We start from the raw sequence: 17,716 nt of genomic DNA, 5'->3' as shown, positions 1-17,716 counted from the left end.
GCTGGAACTCCAGCACACGGAAAGTTCCGGCATAATATACTGGAGATTGGAGCATATGTGTATGAACTTCCAGTATATTATGCCGGAACTCCAGTATATTATGCTGGAAGTTCACATGTAAAAAATTCGAACTCCAGTACATTATATGTTGGAATATTTTTCGGATTTTGAACAGTATTTTCGTTCAGATTTATCTGCACATGAAAAATGGCCGAATTTCAATTACTTTTGAAACTATGGCTATTTTTCAATTACCACATGTAAATCTTACTATTTTTGAATTTCACTCAAATTAAATTAATAGAGAGTTCTACATATATACCAAATATATATAAAGTTTTTCCTTACTACAGTTTCATTTCAACTTTTGCCCATTATTGTTGTGTATATCTGTCAACTTAATATTTCTAATAATTATATATGATTTTTGTAATCTATAAGAGATTATATGAAGTGTATTATTTTGGTAATGTATTAATTGAGAAATTAAATGAAGTGTACCAATATAGGAACTTTTAAAACAAACATGTTGGTCTCCTTTTATCTTGGCTTACTTTTTAGATTTAAGTTGTCTATATAACTACTAAAAAAAACGAATTTCTGGCGAACGTCCCGTCGAAAATTGAGTTATCATAAAGGAATTTTCGACGAAAAATATGTCGAAAATTTGCCTTTTTAGTAATTAAAGGCCTGTCACTAGCATGAAAATGATAAATATCTAATATTTGTTGGTGGTTAAATGATAGACTAAAGAATACATTGGTCAATATTAAAAAATCTTTTTATTTATTTATTTATGTCACTTTATTATTAACAAACTTCGCACCATGCTTCGAAATTTAGAGCTACCAACTTGAAAAGAAAAGTGAAAATAAATTCAATCAATTCTTATAAGTTTACTTACATATATATATATACTATTTCTGAAAGGGAGCGTTGGTATAACTGGTAAAGTTGCTGTCATGTGACCAGCCTCTTGAAAAATACAGGGTAAGGCCAGGGGCGGATTTAGGGGGGCGCAAGGGTGTTCATCCGAACACCCTTCGCCGAAAAATTACACTGTATATATAAGGCAAAATCAGTTTTTTATCTCTATATATTAAGTTTTGAACACCCTTAACACAATCCAAAAGTGTAGTTTAGTGGTCAAGGGGGTTCAAAATCTACATAAGGTCATGGGTTCAATTACCACTAGCTACGGAAAAAAAAATTTGAACCTCCTTCGTGGAGATCCTGCCTCCGCACTGGGTAAGGCTGGGTACAACAGACCCTTGTGATCCGGCCCTTCCCTGGACCCCGCGCATAGCGGAAATTTAATGCACTAGGCTACCCTATATATACTATTTTACACTTGATATTATCACTAAATCAAATAATTTAAACTCTACAAAATCGAAGATTAATTCTGCAACAAAAGAAGATAAGACAAAAAGAAAGAGGAAAAAAGCCAATAAATGGCATATTCATTATCATAATATAATGAAAAATAAACTAATTACTTTCCTTAATTTTGTATAAATAGTTGCATAGATCATTCACGTTTTTCACAACACAATCATAATTAATTTATTAGCTCCTGAAACCTACCAAACAAAGGTATCCTTTTTCGTATATTGTTTTCTCTCCAAATTCCCCCTAAAAAACTTGGTGAGTCTTTAACAGAAAATTAACAAATTTACCAGATTTCATTTCATCCCTTTTACACCTACACTCTTTCAGCAAATATTCCTCTTATTTAAGTGAGTCATCTCCTTTTATTTCCATATCCATTAATCTCTACATAACGTGCAGGTATAGAAATCTCTCTCTCTCTCTCACACACACAAAGCATTTTGGTTCACTTCATCTTAATTTTGCATGATATTTTTTTGAGACTTGTAGGACCTTTTTCATGGGTTTGATTAAAAGGGGTAGTAGGTTTTGTTAAATTTCTTTCGTTACGTGGTCAGTGAGAATTTATATAGTCGAAATCAATTTATTTCGGATTGAGATATAACAGCAATAGTAGTAGTTATACATGGGAATCGGAGATAGTGAAGACCGAATTCACAACTATTGTGTGAGAGATTCTAATTTATATTATTAGATTATAAACCTTGATTATGTGGTAGTACCAGAGGCGGAGCCAGCATTTCAGTCTTATGCATGAGTTCTGGATTTTAGAATACGATTTCAAGTGTTAGAGTTCTAAATTTAGTATTCGTACATATTTGATGAATTTAAATAACAAATGCATTGTTTGAGCAAAATCTATTGGAAGGCTTGTGCCTCTGCCCCTATGTTGTACTGTCTTGATGCACATGAAAGTTACGGCCAACGAAGGGTGGTCAGTTCAACATTTTTTGTCGGAAAATTATATTATTTATATAAGTCAAACGTTACTTCTTATATATATAAAATATTCGTAGTGAAATTTCTGACTTCGTCACTAACTTGACGTATAATTTATTGGTTTTTTCTTAGAGCAACTCGGAGAGTAAAAGCTAGAAGAAAGTATAAAAATGTGGAAGTTGAAGATTGCAGAAGGACAAGATGGACCATATTTATACAGCACAAACAACTACGTAGGACGTCAAACGTGGGAGTTTGATCCAAATGCTGGAACACCAGAACAACGAAAGGAAATTGAAGAGGCTCGTCAACAATTTTGGAATAATAGGTATAAAGTCAAGCCTAGTGGAGATCTTCTTTGGCGACTGCAGGTAAATAATCCGACGTTTATACCAACTCAATGAATATATACCGTCTATCTTTATATATATAGTTATTGCTATAGTTAGTAAAAATAGGATATACTAGCCAGTTTTCGAACTGGTAATTAAAAAATAGCAGCATTTGCAAAGTCGTTGAAAATAACCACTATTTTACCGAAGCACGGAAAGTTCCGATATAATATGCTGGATTATGGAGCTCCTGTGTATAAAGTTCCAGCATATTATGTTGGAACTCCACCATACGAAAATTTCCAGCATTGATATGCTGGATTATGGAACTCCTGCGTATAAACTTTCAGTATATTATGTTGGAACTCCAACATATTATGAAATTCCAGTACATTATGTTGGAATCTCATATATAAAAAACTCGAACGCCAGCATATAATGCTGAATTTTTTCCCGAATTTTTAGGTGTGTTTTTGTTCATATTTTATCTTTACATAAAAAAATAGCTAAATATCGATTACTTTTAAAATTATGGCTATTTTTACAATTACCAATTATAAATCTGGCTATTTCTGATTCTCCCGGTAATTATCACTTAAGTTGTCTGCAACTTTAAGTAGTAATTTATTTTATGAAATTTTTTGGTTTTCTTACTCTAGTGGTCTCCAAGAACACAACATACTTGTGAAAGACTTTCAATTAATTTATTTTAATTGTACATTGAGTTAATAATTTATCTTCTCTTCGCTTTCTCAACAAATTATGAGTATTTATTTGACTTGCTTCCAAGTCCTTTATTGTTTTCTTATACTTTATGTCCAATCAAAATATCACCATATAACTTTGACAGGGAGATTTCACTTTTAATCCCTGAAATATCAATAAATTCTTATTTTGGTCCTCATGATATTTGGATAAGCAAATTTAACCTTCAGTTATACGAGATATGCACTTTTGATCCATCTACTTGTGATTTTTCACAAACTTAAGAAATTATATACCATTATATCATTTGACTACCCAAAGCTGTGGGTTCGAGGGAACCCAATAACCCCACCTTACCCCTACTCTACTCTAGGGTAGAGATATTATTTCCAAATACGAGACTTACCCTAGGGTAGAGAGACTGTTTCCAAATAGACCCCCGACATTTTCCCTCCAAGAACTTCCCACCTTGCTCTTTGGGAGACTCGAACTCACAACCTCTCGGTTGAAAGTAGGGGTTGCTTACGATCAGAGCAACCCCTCTTGTCTTATTTGTTTATGTAGTAATATTAAATTTAGACCTCAGTTAACAGACAGAGGAAGTCGTTATTTTAAACTACAGAACCCTATAAAATTTAAATTCGGGCTCTGTTACTCTTTATTGTTAAGGCAATATGTTGTAAAAATAATTTAAATGACATATTTTTCCTATGTATGCAGTTTCTTCGAGAGAAGAATTTCAAAGTGACAATTCCAGCAGTAAAAGTAGAAGAAGGAGAAGAAATTACAGATGAAGTTGCCACAACTTCATTACGTAGAGCTGTTCATTTTTTTTCAGCATTACAAGCTAGTGATGGTCATTGGCCTGCTGAAAATGCTGGTCCTTTATTCTTTCTTCCACCTTTGGTATGTTTCGTTTTAGATTTCGTTGAATATATAGAGACACCTAAAATTGTCACGATTTTTCATTTAGACATGCGAGGCTTTGTTTCGATTTAACATATGTAGTAGGCCCAAATTGTACCAATCAGACACATTTACCACTGCTTTGGAATACCTCAAGCTCGTGCTTTCAAGCGCTCCTTACATTGAATAATTAGCCAATTAAATCACTTCGGTCTGAAAGATGAACATAAGAAGAAGTATGGAAAGCGAAAAGCGGTGTGAAATTGACATGTTCCAAGTGTAATCAACAATGTAAAAGGATTTAAAATTGTCTCTGTTTATTTTAATAAGTATGTTGTAACATGTTACTTTGTCTACGTCACTTATCTCACATTATGAATCTGTAGTTATGTTTAGGTTATAGTGTAAAAAAATTCCTGTACGTTGTATTGAAGAAAGCTAATTCTTTGTTCTTTTTCTTGGGGAAAAAAATGCAGGTTATGTGTATGTATATCACAGGTCATCTTAATACTGTATTCCCAGCTGAACATCGGAAGGAAATTCTTCGGTATATATACTGTCACCAGGTACTTGACAAAATGTTCCAATGAATACTATATATATTATTCTACCAAAGTTTGCTTTGCAGATTCCTAAATAATTTAACTTATATACGCAGACAGTATAAAATGTTTCACTTTTAGACAATGTACACTTGTTAGTATATAAAAGTTAAACTCATTTCTGAAATACTAACGGCCTCCTGGGTTATTCAGAATGAAGATGGTGGATGGGGTTTGCACATAGAAGGTCATAGTACCATGTTCTGTACAGCATTGAGTTATATTTGCATGAGGATCCTCGGGGAAGGACCGGATGGTGGCGAAAACAATGCTTGTGCTAGAGCAAGGAAATGGATTCTTGATCATGGTAGCATCACCGCGATTCCTTCCTGGGGTAAAACATGGCTCTCGGTATGATTATACTAAGAACTCTTTTAGAGTATTATAAATTAGGATTTAGCTTATATGCACTTACCGTGGACATACTTTTTTAACACTATTAGTGTATCTTAACCTGTTGTAATCTGCCTTATTTTCTAAGTTACTGATTCCTACTTATAGTAGAGTGTTACATGTCGTTATATTTATTATATATTAGGATTTAACTTATATACATGATGGTCTGAAATTTTTTACATTATTAGTGTATTTTAACTTGTAGCAGGTAACCTGCTTTCATTTCTATGTTACTAATCCCACTTATTGTGGACAGTTAACTATAGTTATCATTTATGTGACCTGATAGTGTAAAGTTCTTTTACACAATTAGTATATAAAAGTTAAACTCAGTAAATTATGTCATTCTCCATTGTAAAGTAAACATTCAAGTGTCACATATATATATATATATATATATATATTCCTTCTTTTTGCTGAGAAATATTCCCTTATTTCATTCAGATTCTTGGAGTTTTTGAGTGGTTAGGAACCAACCCTATGCCCCCTGAGTTTTGGATTCTTCCATCTTTTCTTCCCATACATCCAGGTTGGTCAATTTTCTATTGGACGTCCTAAATATTTAGTTCATGTTGTTGTAGATAATAATTTTCAGGATTTGCTATGCTACATTTCGATCTACCTCGTATTTTGACTCTCAATTTAAATGCAGCAAAAATGTGGTGTTACTGTCGAATGGTCTACATGCCAATGTCTTATCTCTATGGGAAGAGATTTGTTGGTCCAATCACACCTCTCATTTTGCAACTGAGGGAAGAGTTATATGATCAACCATACAATGAAATTAACTGGAGAAAAGTACGCCATTCATGTGCAAAGGTATAACACTGCATCAGTTTTGAAGATAATATGTACATCAACATCCCTTTAAAATGCTCAAGCACAAACTTGTTACTGCAGGAGGATCTTTATTACCCTCATCCGTTGGTTCAAGATTTGATGTGGGACAGTCTCTACATATGTACCGAGCCTCTATTGACCCGTTGGCCTTTCAACAAGCTTAGAAATAAAGCTCTTGAAGTGACCATGAAACACATACATTATGAAGACGAGAATAGTCGATACATCACCATTGGATGTGTCGAAAAAGTATGGCAGCTAATTCATTTTTATCAGATAACAAAACTACATGCATTTTCTTAATGCCTTGACTGATGTCACACTTTGGATGTTGTAGGTATTGTGCATGCTTGCTTGTTGGGTTGAGGATCCCAACGGCGATTATTTCAAAAAACATCTTGCTAGAATCCCAGATTATTTATGGGTAGCTGAAGATGGAATGAAAATGCAGGTTGGTAGATCTGAATTATACTATGTCACAAACCACAGTAAGTTAAAATAGGATCTCTTTTGCACTTAACGCGTGTTTGTAAAATAAAAATCTAGTCTCCTTTTTTACTTCTTTTAACTGATGCAAAGAATCGTTGCTGAAATTTCCAAGTGTTTGTTGTTGAATTGCAGAGTTTTGGTAGTCAAGAATGGGATACTGGTTTTGCTATTCAAGCACTATTGGCCAGTGAGATGAATGATGAGATAGCGGATACTCTTAAAAGAGGACACAACTTTTTAAAAGAATCTCAGGTTTGGATGTTTAAATCATGAACTTTTGTTCTTTGTATTTGACTGTTCTCTCAAAAAATTCCTTTTCAACTGAGCCTTATTAATATAAGCGACTTCTTGCAGGTGAAGGACGATCCTTCTGGTGATTTCAAAGGAATGTATCGGCATATCTCAAAAGGATCATGGACGTTTTCAGATCAAGATCATGGATGGCAAGTCTCTGATTGCACTGCTGAAGCACTAAAGGTATCTAACTTTTCCATGCAATAAAATTTCCACTTCTTGTAATTGCAGAAAAAGTGATCAGATAATGCTCGTAAATTTGCCTGAACTCTTCTTTCGTTTGTTTCTCTAGTGTTGCCTTCTCTTCTCTACAATGCCTCCTGAATTAGTTGGTGAGGCAATGGAACCTTCTCGACTGTATGATTCAGTGAATGTCATTCTTTCCTTACAGGTAAACACTGAAAAATGTGTCCTCAAATCATTAGTCATTTAAGCTGAAGTTATTCTACTTCTTCAAAAATTCCAATAGAAACCTATACTTTACATTAGTAATAAGATCCAATTTAAATGAAATCGCAGAGCAAAAATGGGGGTTTAGCAGCGTGGGAGCCTGCAGGGGCCTCGGAATATTTGGAGGTAACTTTTCTGCCATGTAAAACTATCGTTACGTTTGAGTTTGAAGTTCATGATTTAGGAATTCTATCTCCGTGCTTTAACTTTCTTGTTCTGTTTTATGCACCGACAGCTGCTCAATCCTACTGAATTTTTCGCGGACATTGTGATTGAGCACGAGTAAGTGTACTTTCTCTAGTTCCTCTCTTTCCCTTTTCCTTGTTAGTCTCCATTTTACATGCCGCTAATTAAATGTCAATCCAGGTACGTCGAATGTACTGCCTCATCAATTCAAGCACTTGTTCTGTTTAAGAAGCTGTACCCTGGACACCGAACAAAAGCGATAGACAATTTTGTTGCTAATGCTGTTAAATATCTTGAAGATGTACAGATGCCTGATGGCTCATGGTATATTACATTTTTCTTCCGAAACCCCTTGAACTTACAACAGATAGTTCGACAACATATGACACGAGCAATCATGTTAACAGGTATGGTAACTGGGGTGTGTGCTTCACATATGGTTCCTGGTTCGCGCTTGGAGGGCTTGCTGCAGCAGGCAAAAGTTACAGCAACTGTGCAGCTGTCCGTAAAGGCGTTGAATTTCTGTTACAAACACAAAGGTCTGATGGTGGTTGGGGCGAAAGCTACCGTTCTTGCCCAGACAAGGTAATGTAAAAGCAAAATAGCTATGTAAAACAACAGTTACAACAACTACGTCTCAATCTGTATGTAGTTAGGGTCGACCATATGAATTCTCAATAATCATACCGGTCCATTTTGGATCCCTTTCATGCCAACAACAACAAAAAAAAACCACCCAGTGTAATCCCATAAGTGGAGTCTGAGGAGGGTAATTTGTACGTAGACCTTACCCCTACCTTGTGAGGTAGAGAGGCTGTTTCCGACCCTTTCATGCCAACATTCAATAATTTAGAACAAGTTTTCTAACATTGGAGGTTTTCTATATTTTCTATTAATTCGCGTACCCCTTAGAGAAGAGGAGGAAAAATTAAAGATAACTGTGGAAAAGACTACTGTGACTCAACTTCGTATTTGATCATAACAGGTATATAGAGAACTTGAAACAGCTAAATCAAATCTGGTACAAACTGCATGGGCATTGATGGGATTGATTCACTCTGGCCAGGTAAATTCCTTGTTACTACTAGTAAATGCTAATTTATTCCAAAATCATAGTAAAACATTTTCTTCTTCAAAATAGTAATTTACCATCTTTACCATTTGGACAGGTTGGCAGAGATCCAAGGCCGCTCCACCGCGCAGCAAGGCTGTTGATTAATTCTCAGATGGAAGATGGTGACTTCCCACAGCAGGTAATTAGTCTACAAATTAAAAGCTAAACAAAGGATAAAAGTCGTCACCAAAGGCCCTCGGGGATTTCTCGATTATTAAACAACAACAACAACAAACAAACAACCCAGTATAGTTTCACAAGTGGGATCTGGGAGGGTAGATAGTACGCAGACGTTACCCCTACAATGAATATAGAGAGGTTGTTTCCAATAGACCCTTGGCAAGAATGAGAATAGAGCAGTAGCAACAAGCAGTAACAAGAATAAGATAAAAGAAAACAAGGCAAAAAGAACAACATGTAGTGATTAGAAATCTACAATATTTGAATACAAGACTGCCGCAAATAACACTGGAATCGTCTCGAAACACACTCAACTACCTACTAACCTACAACCTTAATCCTCGATCTCCACACCTTCCTATCAAGGATCATGTTAAAGCAAAGTCATATCTTGTCTAATCATCTCATCCCAATACTTCTTTGGCTTACTTCTACCTCTCATAAGACCCACCAAATCCTTACGAGGGCATCCATGCTTCTAATTTCTCGGTTATTAAAAAAAAATGGTCTTATCGAAATATTATCTTATTTGTATTTAATATATATGTGCAGGAAATTACTGGTGTTTTCATGAAGAATTGCATGTTACACTATGCAGCATACAGAAATATATATCCATTATGGGGTTTAGCTGAATACCGCAAAAATGTCCTATCACCATTACAAAACAACTAAATAGTTTGATTTGACTGCAGCCTTCTTCAAAAAGAGAGAGATATGACAGAAATCTGCTTAATAGAATATAGTTTGGTCCTTATTGTTTACCCCCCAAAAGAATGTATTTTATTGTTTGTTGTGTTAATATAAATGATGTAAAAAAATAAAAATTCATAGCCTAAGCTAATGTTATTATTTTGTATACATAATTTGTGAATAAAGGATATTACAAAGAAAAAAAAAAGTTGCCTTGCTCTTGTTTCATCCCCGCCTCTTTTTTTTTTTTGCTTCACATTGGGCTAAGTGCAACAATAGTCACTTTTAAGCCAGCTATTTAAAATATATTCACAATTTACAATATATTTAAAAATTAGCAAATTCACCCAAAATTTCTGAAATACTAATTTAAAATTCAGGACATAAGATTTGAACTTCAGGATACAATTTTCAAACTTTAGGACACGATGTCCTGGAGTTTGAGTTTTGTGGTTGAAACCCTAGGAAGTCGTATCCTGAAGTTTGAGCGAAATTGGCTAATATTTAAATACATTGTAAATTGTGAATATATTTAAAATAACATGCTTAAAAGTGGTCATCTGGTGTCATTTCCAATTTATGGTTTGCTCAACATTAGGTTAATTATGCCCACCTCTTACTACTACGTATTATTTAGTAAATTAGTTAGTAATAATGTACTACTACATGCTAAGAGAACGAAAGATATCACCGAAGCGTATCGTGGAATGGTAAAGGTTTTACCGTCTTGCATATCAGTCGATTTTGCAAAATTTTGAATGAAAAGTAAAAAAAAGAGCAGCGCGATGCACGAAATATCCGCATTTCCCCCGGGTCCGGGGAAGGACTGCATCAAGGGGTGTGTGATGTAGACAATCTATCCTGATGCAAGCATAACAGAAAATTTTGAATAAAAAGTAAGTGTCATAAATTCCTTATGGATAGTGACTACACTATCACAAACTTACTTGTTTTATTTATATATTTATATTCTTCCAACTATTAAGCCACAATTTCTTGCCATTTTTATCTAAATTAAGCTGATATTCTTTTTGTTTCCAAAGTGATAACAAAATCCCTCCTTTTAAGCTTCCCCACCAAATCTCTCCATTTTTTTAGCACCTCACTTTCTTGTGAATCTTTCTAACGAATATATGCTTTAATAAATTCAAGATTAAATGTGATTAAATATATTTGATTTGATGAAAATATATATGTACCTCAAATGCTGCTCTAGTTCTAAGATCTGTAAATTATGGCCATGGGAAATCACTTTCTTGAATTCTTAATTCTTATGGCACCTTTTATTGTCATATGGAGATCAACTACAGTGAATAAACCTAAGAATCTCACATTTTCTTCTTCATCTCAAAGGGAAGTGAATTTTACTGATCTGCCGTTCGACATTATAATCAACAACATCAACAGATTGCCATTTAAATCTCTTCCAAATCTGCCTCGTTAGCAAATCATGGCGTTCTCTATTATCCACACCCGAAATCGCCATTCATATCAACGTAGTTTCTCAAAAAGATTACACACTATTGAGTTACAATGATGTTACAAGCCCCCGTGATGTGATTTGGAAATTCAAGATTCCAATAGAATTGCTATCTCTATATGTGCTATTGAAACCTGTTAATGGTATACTTTGGATTTGTGGACCTTTATATTCCCATGTCTCTTATGTCTACTTATGGAATCCTTTTGTTGAAGTTTGGCAAAATGCCAAAGTCCCACATTGGTTGGGAGTTAAGTTTGGGGGGATTTTTCCCCTATAAAAGAAGGCCTAATGTTTAGGATTGAAACACACCTCTCATTTGCCTTCTCATCTGTTTAAGGCATTTGTATCTTCTCTCTTTAGTATTATTTCACTTGTATTTTTGGAGTGGAATAAAATATTGGTTGTGTCCGAGGAGTAGGCAAAATTAGCCGAACCTCGTAAATTCTGGTGTTCCCTTTATTATTGCTTTATTGTCTTATTTATTATTTGGTGGCTGTCATAATTTTTGGTATAGTAGTTGTGACTTATTCACACTCTATACATTTGGCTTCCGCAACAATTGGTATCAGAGCCAAGGTACTGTCTAAGTATGCTCTGTGGTTGCAGCATAGTCTGATCTTCCACATCAGAAAAGATTTATCTTGGTAACTGAGTCAAGGTTCTGTCTGAGTATGCTCTGTGGTTGCAGCTTAGTCTGATCTTCCACACCAGAAAGGAAATAATCTTGATTTGTGTCGTCAGCTATTAAATAATATTTGTGTCAAAGATGGGAGACAATAAACAAGAAGAATCTACATCAAGTGTCAACAATACGTCATCATTGGCATCTTCGCTTATGACAAGAATTGTGTCAAATGCGAAATTTGCGGTCGAAATATTTGACGGGTCCGGACATTTTGGGATGTGGCAAGGCGAGGTTCTAGATGTCCTTTTTCAACAAGGGCTAGATCTGGCCATTGAAGAAAAGAAACCAGATGTTATTGGAGAAGAAGATTGGAGAATTATCAACCGTGTTGCTTGCGGTACCATTCGATCCTACCTTGCTAGAGAGCAGAAATATCCATACACAAAGGAAACTTCTGCAAGTAAATTATGGAAAGCACTGGAGGATAAATTTTTGAAGAAAAACAGTCAAAATAAATTGTACATGAAGAAGAGACTGTTTCACTTCACCTATGTTCCTGGTACCACGATGAATGAACATATCACCAGTTTCAATAAGTTGGTTACAGATTTGCAAAATATGGATACAACTTATGATGATGGTGACTTGGCCTTGATGTTGTTGGCGTCACTTCCTGATGAGTACGAGCACCTTGAAACTACTCTACTCCATGGAAATGACGAAGTTTCTCTCAGAGAAGTTTGTTCGGCTTTGTACAGCTATGAACAAAGAAAGCGAGAAAAACAGAAGGGCGGAGAAGGAGAAGCACTATTTGTGAGGGGTCGTCCTCAAAATCAAACGAGGACAAAGAAGGGAAGATCCAAGTCAAGATCCAGACCCAGCAAAGATGAATGTGCCTTTTGTCGAGAAAAAGGGCACTGGAAGAAAGACTGTCCGAAGTTGAAGAATAAGGCCAAACATAACAATGGAAAGGCCATTATGGATTCAAATGTAGCTGATTGTGATGATTCAGACTTCTCATTAGTTACAACAGAGTCATCAACATCTTCAGACATATGGTTGATGGACTCGGCTTGTAGCTATCATATGTGTCCCAACAGGGACTGGTTCGTGGAATTTCAAGAAGGAGAATATGGAGTCGTCCACACAGCGGATAACAGCCCTCTTACCTCATATGGCATTGGTTCAATACGATTAAGGAACCATGATGGAATGATCAGAACATTGATAGATGTTCGATATGTACCGGATTTGAAGAAGAATCTCATCTCTGTGGGAGCCCTAGAATCAAAAGGGTTCAAAATCATTGCAGAAAATGGAGTGATGAGAGTATGCTCCGGTGCACTAGTGGTAATGAAGGCTAATCGGAAGAATAATAATATGTATCGCTATCGTGGCAGTACAGTTATTGGGACAACGACAGTGACATCCAGTGACGACAAAGAGGCAGAAGCAACCAAGCTATGGCACATGCGCTTGGGACATGCTGGAGGAAAATCCTTGAAAACTCTATCAGATCAAGGATTGTTAAAAGGAGTAAAGGCTTGCAACTTGGAGTTTTGTGAGCATTGTGTCAAAGGGAAACAGACAAGGGTTAAATTTGGTACAGCGATCCATAATACTAAAGGCATTTTGGATTATGTACACTCTGATGTTTGGGGTCCTTCCAAAACACCTTCATTGGGTGGGAAGCACTATTTTGTAACCTTTGTTGATGATTTTTCTCGAAGAGTGTGGGTGTATACAATGAAAAACAAAGATGAAGTGCTGGGAATTTTTCTCAAATGGAAGACGATGGTGGAGAATCAAACAGGCAGGAGGATCAAGTGTATTCGCACAGACAATGGAGGTGAATACAAAAATGATCATTTCAATAAGGTCTGTGAAAATGATGGCATCGTCCGACACTTCACTGTTAGACATACACCACAACAGAATGGAGTGGCAGAACGTATGAACCGGACCTTGCTGGAGAAGGTACGGTGTATGTTGTCCAATGCTGGCTTGGGCAAAGAATTTTGGGCTGAGGCAATTACATATGCATGCCACCTCATTAATCGTCTACCATCTGCTGCTATTGATGGCAAAACACCATTTGAAAAATGGTACGGAAAACCTGCTGTAGATTATAACTCTTTGCACGTGTTTGGCTCAACTGCATATTATCATGTGACGGAGTCAAAATTGGATCCAAGGGCAAAGAAGGCTATTTTTATGGGAATTACTTCTGGAGTCAAAGGATATCGCTTATGGTGTCCTATGACAAAGAAAGTAATATTCAGCAGAGATGTTACCTTTGATGAATTTGCTATGGTAAATAAGGTAACAGAAGATACCAAACAAAATGAAGGTGCTTCTAAGCAGGTGGAGTTTGAGGGAAAATTTATTTTTCCTACACAAGAAGCAGAGGAGGAAACAAATGAAGATTACCCTCTGGAAGGAGAGCCAGTAGAGGAGATTCCAACTCAGGAATCTCAACAACAACTTGAATCAATAGCAACCAGCAGGCCAAAAAGAACAATAACGAAACCTGTTCGTCTCATAGAGACGGTTGCTTGTGCAACCTCAATTGTAGCTGATGATGTTCCTACTACTTATAAAGACGCTGTTCAAAGTTCAGAAGAAGATAAGTGGAGGATTTGCCATGAATGATGAGATACAGTCCCTTCATCAGAATCATACATGGAGATTGGCCAATCTCCCGAAGGGAAAGAAAGCAATTGGGTGCAAATGGGTATTTGCAAAGAAGGAAGGATTTCCTAACCAAGTAGATGTTCGCTACAAAGCAAGATTGGTGGCCAAAGGATATGCTCAAAAGGAGGGAATTGATTACAATGAAGTGTTTTCTCCAGTTGTAAAACATTCCTCCATTAGAATTATGTTGGCTTTGGTAGCACAATTGGATTTGGAACTAGTTCAGATGGATGTAAAAACTGCGTTTTTACATGGAAACTTGGAGGAGGAAATCTACATGACTCAGCCAGAAGGATTCAAAGTTGCTGGAAAAGAAAATATGGTGTGCAAACTTGAAAAATCGTTGTACGGATTGAAACAATCTTCTAGACAATGGTACAAGCGATTTGACGAGTTTATGTTGCGGCAAGGGTACAAGAGAAGCAAATACGATCATTGTGTGTATTTGCACAAGCTTAAAGATGGTTCATTTGTATATCTTCTCCTATATGTTGATGATATGTTGATAGCTTCCAAGAATTCGGAAGAAATTGATAAGTTGAAGATTCAACTGAAGAAGGAGTTCGAGATGAAGGATTTGGGTGAGGCAAAGAAAATTCTTGGCATGGAGATAATTAGAGATAGACGTTCAAAGAAACTCTGTTTATCTCAAAAGGAATATTTGAAGAGAGTACTTCAACGTTTTGGCATAGATGACAAGACTAAGCCAGTTAGTACTCCACTTGCTTCCCATTTTAAGCTAAGTACTACTATGTCGCCAATGGATGAAGCTGAACGAGAGTATATGTCAAAGGTACCATACGCAAATGCTGTTGGTAGCTTGATGTATGCAATGGTTTGCACAAGGCCTGACATTTCACAAGCTGTTGGAGTTATTAGCAGATATATGCACAATCCAGGGAAGGAGCATTGGCAAGCTGTGAAGTGGATTCTACGGTATATTCATAATACTGTAGATGTCGGGTTAGTTTTTGAGCAGGAAGACAATCAGTTTGTAGTTGGATATTGTGACTCAGATTTTGCGGGTGATATGGACAAACGAAGATCAACTACTGGTTATGTGTTTACTTTTGCAAAGGCACCAGTTAGTTGGAAGTCTACTTTGCAGTCAACAATTGCTTTGTCTACAACAGAGGCAGAGTACATGGCTATTACAGATGCTGTGAAAGAGGCAATTTGGCTTCAAGGATTGCTAAAGGAGCTTGGTGTTGAACAAAAAGGTATCACAATTTTTTGTGATAGTCAAAGTGCTATTCAATTAGCGAAGAACCAAGTTTATCATGCAAGGACGAAGCACATTGATGTTCGGTATCATTTCGTACGAGAAATCATAGAAGAAGGTGGAGTCACGGTGAAGAAAATTCATACTACAGAGAATCCTGCTGATATGCTGACAAAGGTGGTGACTGCGGTCAAGTTTCAACATTGTTTGGATTTGATCAACATTGTTGAACACTGAAGATTGAAGATGAAGACACAACCAAAATTTGTTATTGAGAGAGAATTGAAAATGTGGAATTTTGCCAAGGTGGAGATTTGTTGAAGTTTGGCAAAATGCCAAAGTCCCACATTGGTTGGGAGTTAAGTTTGGGGGGATTTTTCCCCTATAAAAGAAGGCCTAATGTTTAGGATTGAAACACACCTCTCATTTGCCTTCTCATCTGTTTAAGGCATTTGTATCTTCTCTCTTTAGTATTATTTCACTTGTATTTTTGGAGTGGAATAAAATATTGGTTGTGTCCGAGGAGTAGGCAAAATTAGCCGAACCTCGTAAATTCTGGTGTTCCCTTTATTATTGCTTTATTGTCTTATTTATTATTTGGTGGCTGTCATAATTTTTGGTATAGTAGTTGTGACTTATTCACACTCTATACATTTGGCTTCCGCAACACCTTTAACTAAAGAATTCAAAGCTTTGCATGCCTAGGCCAAAAATTCATATGGGATTTTACCTTTGGCTTTGGTTTTGTTCCTAAAACCAATGATTATAAAGTAGTGAGGATAGTAAGTCATGAGAGAAAGCCCGATTCGTGGATTCACGAAATTTACTCTTTGAATCGCAATTCTTGGAGAAGGGTTCATAATTCGTGCTCGGATATTTTTGTAACTATTGATTTGGAGAAAGAAGTGATCACTGAGGTGGGATTATCTAACAGAAGGGAACATACTGAAGAAATAACTACTTGGAGAAATGAAGTGGATAATGCTATGTCATTGACATATCCTGAAGATGGTCTGGCTCTATGTCATAGTAAATATGGCCGGGATCATTCTAGGAGAGGCCATTCTAGCAGGCCAGTTCCCTCAACATGATCTTTCACAAACATCATAGTCACGAATAAATTGCTGAACTTTTTTCCTTAGAAGGGCATCCCGATGCACTAAGCTCTCGCTATGCGCGGGGTCCAGGGAAAGGCCGGACCACAAGAGTTTATTGTACGCAGTCTTACCCTGCTATTTCTGCAAGATGCTGTTTCTATGACTGTTTGAACCTTTTTCCTCAAATCCTTGCAATAAAAGCTTGTCTGAATACGATGAAGTACTGTCTTATGAAGATTTTCATGGTTGCTACTATGGAATTGTTCAATAATCACCTTCAGTGAGGGAGATTCCTCGTCAAGATAAATACGTCGTTTGAAATACAACACTCCATCTCGAAAACTCCAGGAACCAATAGCTTCACCATCTTGTACTAAGTGAAACAAATGTTGGACGTTGGGGCTATTCGAATGCTCTTCCTTAATTCTTTCTAGCCACCCTGGAACTAGTAAAGTAATGACCTTCAAACTGCCATCAACATCAGAATTTCTTAGGAAATGTGCATCAGCCGCGATATTTTCTTTCCCTTATTCTTGCATTCTTTTTGAGCATTTGTGCAAGATGTTTAGCTATCTTTCCATAGCGTTGAATGAATTTCCTGTAATCGCCACAAAGTCCCAAAAACTCCCTCATGGCATTAGGAGTTGTTGCTTTTGGCCATTTGGTGATAGCTTTAATTTTTTCAGGATCTACTACAATACTATTGTTAGTTATAATATGGCCAAGATACTTAACTGACCTCAAGCTAAAAAGACTTTTTTTTGGGTTGACAATCTATGAGTTCTTACAAGTGATCCAAATGTTTTAAATGATCTTCCAAACATGTACTATAAATTAGAACTTCGTCAAAGAAAACCAAAATAAATTTTCGGAGATGATGTTTGAATACCTCATTGATAAGAGAGTGGAAAGTAAATGAAGCATTTGTAATGCCGCATACCATCACCAAGAATTCATAATGTCTTGCTTTCTCGACATCAGATGGATGAACTTTAACCTGGTGATTATTGATTAGCAAATATTCAATTTAGAAAAAAATTGCACTCCGTGCAACTCGTCTAGTAGTTCATCAATAAC

The 17,716-nt window shown here is 36.2% G+C and overlaps 1 protein-coding gene across 2 annotated transcripts; it reads left to right on the top strand.

Annotated features, from left to right (window-relative positions):
* The first annotated feature begins 1,567 nt into the window (after positions 1-1,567).
* LOC104229110 (beta-amyrin synthase) lies at positions 1,568-9,746 on the top strand. Of its 2 annotated transcripts, none has more exons than XM_009781686.2 (19): positions 1,568-1,791; positions 2,464-2,702; positions 4,089-4,274; positions 4,751-4,840; positions 5,030-5,227; positions 5,717-5,801; positions 5,925-6,091; positions 6,173-6,361; positions 6,450-6,563; positions 6,734-6,853; positions 6,956-7,078; positions 7,188-7,286; positions 7,415-7,471; positions 7,581-7,627; positions 7,712-7,855; positions 7,939-8,116; positions 8,517-8,597; positions 8,701-8,784; positions 9,378-9,746. In XM_009781686.2, exons 2-19 carry the CDS (start codon positions 2,502-2,504, stop codon positions 9,498-9,500), a joined length of 2,286 nt encoding a protein of 761 aa, XP_009779988.1. In that variant the 5' UTR covers positions 1,568-1,791; positions 2,464-2,501; the 3' UTR covers positions 9,501-9,746. The 2 variants fall into 2 exon arrangements, with proteins under 2 accessions (XP_009779988.1, XP_009779990.1); XM_009781688.2 differs by lacking the exon at positions 1,568-1,791 and adding an exon at positions 1,834-2,326.
* The last annotated feature ends 7,970 nt before the right edge of the window (positions 9,747-17,716 follow it).

Source organism: Nicotiana sylvestris, chromosome 6, assembly GCF_000393655.2.
Source record: "Nicotiana sylvestris chromosome 6, ASM39365v2, whole genome shotgun sequence".
Classification (NCBI taxonomy): Eukaryota; Viridiplantae; Streptophyta; class Magnoliopsida; order Solanales; family Solanaceae; genus Nicotiana; species Nicotiana sylvestris.
Note: the sequence above shows the minus strand (reverse complement) of the source record. Positions and strands in the feature narration are given on the sequence as shown.

Coding starts and splice junctions, on each gene's coding strand:
- LOC104229110 (XM_009781686.2), top strand. CDS start 2,502: ATGTGGAAGTTGAAGATTGCAGAAGGACAAGATGGACCATATTTATAC. Junction 7,628..7,711: donor GACATTGTGATTGAGCACGA/GTAAGTGTACTT, acceptor ATGTCAATCCAG/GTACGTCGAATGTACTGCCT. Junction 8,598..8,700: donor GATTGATTCACTCTGGCCAG/GTAAATTCCTTG, acceptor CCATTTGGACAG/GTTGGCAGAGATCCAAGGCC.